The sequence below is a fragment of the Rutidosis leptorrhynchoides genome, chromosome 11, assembly GCF_046630445.1.
Source record: "Rutidosis leptorrhynchoides isolate AG116_Rl617_1_P2 chromosome 11, CSIRO_AGI_Rlap_v1, whole genome shotgun sequence".
NCBI lineage: Eukaryota > Viridiplantae > Streptophyta > Magnoliopsida > Asterales > Asteraceae > Rutidosis > Rutidosis leptorrhynchoides.
The window spans coordinates 172,459,645-172,467,287 of NC_092343.1; the positions used below are offsets into that span (position 1 = coordinate 172,459,645).

The window sequence follows — 7,643 nt, forward strand, 5'->3', positions numbered from 1 at the left end:
AGCTTCAGAACTCGCACAACCATAAAACTTATTGATTAATAGAAGAGAATTATTCAGACATTTCAGTGAACAGATTGTGATCATCAAACATACTTGATAAATGGAAAGAAAAAAAAAAGGGAACTAAGATTAACCCTCAAATAATATAACGAAACCCTAACTTCTAAAAATGATAAATTACTACAGTACCGCTCCGTGAAATATCGTGAAATTAAAGATCAAGGATGTAATTGGAGATGAGGAGTTTAAAGGTTAAAGACGGAAGAAATAATAGTGAAGTTTACAAACCTTATCTTTAGAAAGCATAACAATTTCATGGTTAGATCCAATAAAACACAGTAGCTGCAAGTTCTTATAGAACATGAAGTACCTATAGAATATAGAACATGAAGTATTAAAGAAACTCAAAATCAAAATCTCTGGTTTATAACCTAAATCCGAAAAACAAAGAAAAAAAATGGAAAATGGGTAATGAGGATTTAAGAATGGGTTCTTAGATATTTCAGAGAAAAAAATTTAGTTTTAACAGAATATAAGAAGTAACAATAAGATGGGGAAATGAAATTTGAATACTTGGAACAGAGATAATGGTTGAAGAAGCAGGTAAATAATTTTAACCAATTAATATTGGGAGATAGCGTGAAGAATGAGCCAAGCGTGGTACGGGTTCAGAAAGAGAATCATATTATGAAGTTATTTAAATTTCAATTATTAAGTATTATTAAAAGCATGACATCATCAGACTAATTTTTTTTAGAATGAATTACAACCTTAGAAGCACATATTACAATCCATAGAAGCACATCATGACCTAAGCAAAAACTCCCTTTTAATAGATAGAATAGATGGGCCAAATTAGTGGGCTTACATTTATTTTTAAAGTTGAGCTAAATTCTCTTTAAATATTTATAATTATAAATATTACTAACTAAAAGTATTATTTATTTTTATAGTTTATAATTAATAATCATATTAAATAAATAATAGATAAAAGTATAAAAAAATAAGTTAAATAATATTATTAAAAGTATTAAATAATATATAAAAGTATAAAAAAAATAAGTTAAATAATATTATTAAAAGTATTAAAAAAATAATTAAATAATGATTTAACACTGAGATTTAACACTGAACTATTTTCCCTGTTTTGGTCTCAGTGTTAAATTCAATACTGAGATTTAACACCGAACGACTCCCTGTCAATAGAGAGTTAATTAGCGCTGACTTAATTGATGTCTAATAAATTATTGATTTGATATAATTGTATGAAAAAATTAATAATGGTGATGATCCCCTTCAAGAGCCACCACCCTCTCCTAGTTTCCTTTTCATTACAATAAATTTTTGTTTATTTATTTGTAAAAAGTACTTAAAAGTCCTTTTAAACCCTTTGCTGAGTCATAAATGACTCGACATAAAATTATGTACAACTTGCATAACAAGATTGTACGTTAACATGGTGGAACCCTATAAGCTTGTTCAAAGATAATTGTTGTGGAGACTAATGTGAACACAATAAGATGACATGTCTCAAGAAAGTTATTTAAAAATATATAATTCTGATTCTGATACTATAAACAACTTATTACTACAGAAGATTAATTACAAAACATATTCAAATTAGGAAGCATCTAATGATTTGAAGGATATATAAACAATGAAGGATGTGGTGCAAGTAGTAGTTAAGGACTGACTTAACTTTTCCAACCGAGCCCATTTGATTTTGGACTTTCGGGTGTTTGTAATTGAACTACTAGAAGTATCAAACAGCAAAAAAGACAACCCCCTTTAGTCTTTAAAATTTTTAGCCCGCAAAGTCAGGACTTGAATAGGTTTTTAAAATACTCAAGGCAACTCCTCCGTACTTTTAGGGCGAAAAAAGTCGACTTGGTTTTTCATGATCAAATCATCGATTGTTGATCATTCTCTTCTTGTTTTCATCTGAAATCTTGGATCTGTTTCGTGCTTTCTTATGGGGAAGAGTTCGGGGGGGACAACAACCAAACCAAAACCTAAAACCCAACCTAGGGTTTTACGTAGCCGCAAGATAGGGTTTGAAGACCAATCGAAAGTAAAGGAGACTGAAGTGGATACGTCTTCTTCTATGAGTAATACGTGCAATATCAATGAAGGAGATGCAGTTACAAAGGGTACGAATGATTCTGTTTCATCTTCAGGACCCGGGGATAAACAATCGAATGTAGAAGAGGAAGATAAGGTTAGTGTTTATTCGGCTAGTATTGCTTCTGAAGATGATGCTCATGTGCGTGGGAATAAAAACGGCGGAGAATACGATCTCGATTTTCCATGCCTAAATCCAAAAAATCAACATGTTAATAAAACTCCTAGTGTGCAAGCTTCTCCACGTGCAAGTGATAATAGTGATAAAGGTGAATCATTTAAGGAGATTTTGAATGGTAGCCAGAATACAGGTAATCAAAAAATTAATTTTAGATACATTGCACCAGCTTCAAATCTGGAAGATGATATTGATTTCGAACTGCCCATCTCAGCGGTTCTTGAGGTAAATGAAAGATATAGTAACACACTATATGGCTATTTTCTAGGCAAGAGAATTGCATATCCGGTAGTGAAAACTATGTAACGAATGTTTGGAAGAAGTTTGGATTAGAGAAAATCATGATGAACTCAAAGGGCTTCTTTTTTTTCAAGTTCACATCTGAAAAGGGTTTGCAAGGTGTTCTGGAATCCGGTCTGTGGATCATACGCTCGAATCGAATTATTCTTAATTCATGGTCACCGGATGTCCCGTTAACAAAAGAAGATCTTACTCGAGTCCCTGTTTGGGTGAAAATTCATGACATCCCGTTAGCAGGTTTTACGGAAACGGGACTGAGTATGATAGCATCAAATATCGGTATCCCCATGACCTTGGACTCATACACAAGTACTATGTGTTTAGAGTCCTGGGGTAGGCCGAATTTTGCTAGGGCGCTGGTTGAAGTGTCGTCAGAAAAGGAATTGAAGGAAACTATTAAGATGGCGATCCCAAGTATCGATGGTAGTAGTAAAACAGTTTGTTCGTTAAAGGTTGAGTTTGAATGGAGGCCCCCTCGGTGCTCCTATTGTGCTATTTTTGGTCACAAAGATGTCCACTGTCTGAAAAATATGGTGGTTAATGACATGCAACCTACTACGGATCATGATGGCTTTAAAACTGTAAAGAATAATAAGTCTGTAAAAGCGCCGATTAATTTAAATAAAAAACAGGGTGGTCTTACAGTTGGAAAACAAAAACAAATACTTGTGTATCGACCGGTTAAAAAGAAGATGGATGAAACCTTTAAAAGTGTTAATTCTTATGCGCAAGTATCAAATGGTGTGGTTGTTAAGAACCCTTATGAGGTGCTCAATGAGTTAAATGATGATGAGAATCAAGAAGTTGAGCATGCTGCCCCTTCTAAAGTCTTGAGGGATGAGGAAAGTGACCTAGAGAAAAATGACGATGAAACGTCCAAGTTTATGGAACAAAAAACTACGGGGGCAAGCACTCCTGATAAAACGGTTTCCAATGGTTAGTTTCGCTACATGGAATATAAGGGGTTTGAATCGACACCCCAAACAAAAGGAGATTCAAGATATTGTTATAAATAATAATCTATGTTTATGTGCGGTGCTTGAGACTCATGTTGATATAGCAAAACTTATGGGAATATGTTCAAGAGTTTTCCCGACATGGTACTGGGTTTCTAATCAATCTGTTTGTAATGGTGGAACTCGAATCATTCTTGGTTGGAACCCAAATGTTGTGAATGTCATGGTGCTTAATATGACTCATCAGGTGATCCATTGTTTTGTTAAAACTTTGGTTGGTAATATACAACTCTATGTGTCTATTATTTATGCAGATAACTATTATATTACTCGTCGAAGCTTGTGGAATGAGTTAAAGATGCATAAAAGCTTTGTTGGAAATCACCCTTGGGCACTAATGGGTGATTTCAATGCTGCTCTTAACCCGGACGATTACAGTGTTGGGAGTTCACGGGTCACAATTGCTATGAAGGATTTTCGAGAGTGTGTAGAATATCTGTGTATGAGCGATATCAATCATTCTGGTTTGCAGTTTATCTGGAACCAAAGCCTTTTCTCTACGCATGGTATTCTAAAAAAGATAGACCGAGTGATGGGAAACGATAGTTTTATTGATACCTATGGTAATGCTTTTGTTATTTTCAAACCATATGGTGTCTCGGATCATTGCCCTGCTATATTAAAATTCCCTGGGGCAACTAACAACCGGCGCAAACCATTTAAATTTGGGAATTTTATAGTTTATAAAGAAGGGTTCGATGATGTGGTGCGTAAAGGCTGGCTTCGAGTGTTAGTTGGCCATAAGATGTTTCAAGTGGTAACAAAGTTAAGATGGTTGAAAAAGCCTTTGCGTCAACTGATGTGGCAAAAAGGCAACTTGCATGCTCGTGTACTTAAACTTAAAGCAGAATTGGATGAAGCACAAACTGCTCTTGATCGTTGCCCATTCTCTGTGGAATTACGTGAGGATGCCAGTTGTTTACTTAGAGCATATAATGACGCTATCTTAGACGAAGAGAGATTTTTAAAACAAAAGTCGAAGATTGAGTGGCTAAGGGTTGGTGATAACAACAGTAGTTATTTCCATAAAGTTGTTAAGGGTAAAGCTCATCGTAACCGTATTACGGCTATTGAAATTGCGCAAGGGTTTGTAGTTGAAGATTCGGATATTCCTAACCTCTTTGTCGAGCATTATGTTAATTTTCTTGGCACATCTGCTGGTTACGAGACACCTAATATGCCTGAATCGTTATTTGTTAAAAGGTTACAACCTGATAAGGCTCTTAATATGGTTCGTGCAATTACTACCAAGGAGGTTAAAGATGTAATTTTTGAGATGGGTAATAACAAGTCTCCGGGTCCAGATGGTTATACCGTGGAGTTTTTCAAAGCATCATGGGAAACTATAGGTGACGAGGTAACAGATGCTATCCAAGAATTTTTTCGTAATGATCAATTGTTGACAGAGATAAATCATACGGTCATTGCTTTAGTTCCGAAAGTTCAAGTTCCTAGTAAAGTTACAGATTATCGTCCCATTGCTTGTTGTAATGTCCTGTATAAATGCATTAGTAAAATAATTACTAATCACATTAAAGACAGTTTGGACGGAATTGTAAGTGAGAACCAATCTGCTTTTGTGCCTGGAAGAAGAATATCTGATAATATTCTTCTAACTCAGGAACTTATGCGGAATTATCATTTATCTTCAGGTGTGTCGCGTTGTGCCTTTAAAGTTGATATTCAAAAGGCTTATGATACGGTTGAATGGGCGTTTTTAGAAAGTATCTTGGTGCGATTTGGTTTTCATTCAAAAATGGTCCGTTGGATCATGAAGTGTGTTACCACGGTTTCTTTTTCTATTAACGTTAATGGCGGCCTTCATGGTTATTTCAAGGGTAAGCGAGGGCTTCGACAAGGTAACCCATTATCTCCGTACCATTTCACTCTGGTAATGGAGGTGCTTACTCTTTTGTTAATGCGTAATGCTACTGAAGAAGGTTTTATTTTCCACCCTAAATGTGAAGATCAGGAAATAATTAACATATGTTTTGCAGATGACTTATTCATATTTTCGCATGCTGATGTTCAATCGGTGCAGGTAATTAGTTCTGCTTTGGAGACTTTTAAAGACTGGTCTGGGCTTGTGCCTAGCATGCCTAAAAGTACAGGTTTTTTTGCTAATGTGCCTAATCATGTTAAAGCTCATATTCTAGATCTTATGCCGTTTGAAGAGGGATCTCTCCCCATTAAATATCTGGGTGTGCCTTTAATTGCATCTAGATTGTTTTATAGTGATTGTAAAATGCTGGTTGATCGTGTCAAGAGTAAAATTGATAACTGGCAGAACAAGTTCTTATCATTTGCAGGTCGAGTTCAACTAATAAACTCTATCTTGTCTTCTATGCAAATATATTGGCAGTCGGTCTTCCTTCTCCCGAGTGAAATTATAAAAGAGATTGAAGGATTGATGCGAGGTTTTTTATGGTGCCAATGAAGTATGAAAAAAGGTAAAGCAAAGGTTAAGTGGGATGATGTGTGTCTTCCGAAAGAAGAGGGTGGTTTGGGTATTAAGCGGTTGAAATATTGGAATATTGCTCTCTTAACTATCCATGTTTGGAGGATATTGGCACACAAAAAGTCTCTTTGGGTGAGGTGGATGCATTCTTATCGATTAAAGGATAGTAATTTCTGGGATGTTTCGATCCCTATAAATGCGAGCTGGGGATGGCGTAACCTATTGAGTAAGCGAGATGTGTTACGTGGGCGGTTTATTCATGAGATCAGAAATGGGTCCACTACATCAGCTTGGTTCGATGAATGGACTGAAATAGGTCCTCTAATTAACATCGTTAGAAGGCGCGACATTGTTCGTTCAGGCTTGGCTATTACAGATTCTGTTCGTGATGTTATTGTCAATAATTCGTGGTTGTGGCCCGATGATTGGGTGGATCGTTTCCCTACACTTGCTAATTTGTTGCCTCCTGTTTTAATTAATGGTAATGATGTCGTGAAATGGAAACAGTTAGATGGTAATAAGTGTGATTTCTCCATCAATCAAGTATGAGAATATTTGCGTCCTCGTGCTACTAATGTCCAATGGTTCTCGGTTGTATGGTACTCCCAATGTATCCCTAGACATGCGTTTATTGTTTGGCTTCTTATGGGTGAAAGACTGAAGACCCAAGATAAGCTAAGAGTTTGGGAAATTAGACAGGGTGACTTTATTATATGTCCGCTATGTGGCATGGTTCCCGATTCACATGACCATTTGTTTTTTTCATGTAATTTTGCTTCTCATGTTTGGTCTCTTGTGTTGAAGCACATTGATTTTCCGATTACGAGTCATAATTGGAAGGATTTCGCTTTGCTGCTTAGCCCTTTTGCTGCCAGGAATGTGGCGAGGATAGTTGTTATCAAGCTTCTATTTGCTGCTTCTGTTTACTTTATATGGCAAGAGCGTAATCGTAGGATATTCAAAAAGGGTAATCGCTCGCCGGTGCAGGTATACGGGATGGTCTATTCTACTGTTAGACTCAAGCTAATGAGTTTCAAGTGGAAAGTGTCGCCTAGTGCTATTCTGTAGTGACCCGAACTTTTCCATGTTTATATATATTAATTGAGATTGATATTTACATGATTAAATGTTTCCAACATGTTAAGCAATCAAACTTGTTAAGACTTGATTAATTGAAATATGTTTCATATATACAATTGACCACCCAAGTTGACCGGTGATTCACGAACGTTAAAACTTGTAAAAACTATATGATGACATATATATGGATATATATATATAGTTAACATGATACTATGATAAGTAAACATATCATTAAGTATATTAACAATGAACTACATATGTAAAAACAAGACTACTAACTTAATGATTTTTAAACGAGACATATATGTAACGATTATCGTTGTAAAGACATTTAATGTATATATATCATATTAAGAGATATTCATACATGATAATATCATGATCATATAATAATTTAAAATCTTATTTGATATTATAAACATTGGGTTAACAACATTCAACAAGATCGTTAACCTAAAGGTTTCAAAACAACACTTACATGTAACGA

At 35.3% G+C, this 7,643-nt stretch overlaps 1 protein-coding gene across 1 annotated transcript; it reads left to right on the forward strand.

The window, feature by feature from the left end:
* Window positions 1-6,055: 6,055 nt before the first annotated feature.
* Window positions 6,056-7,141, forward strand: LOC139875249 (uncharacterized). The gene is made up of 2 exons (XM_071862592.1): window positions 6,056-6,616; window positions 6,878-7,141. Exons 1-2 carry the CDS (start codon window positions 6,056-6,058, stop codon window positions 7,139-7,141), a joined length of 825 nt encoding a protein of 274 aa, XP_071718693.1.
* Window positions 7,142-7,643: the final 502 nt, after the last annotated feature.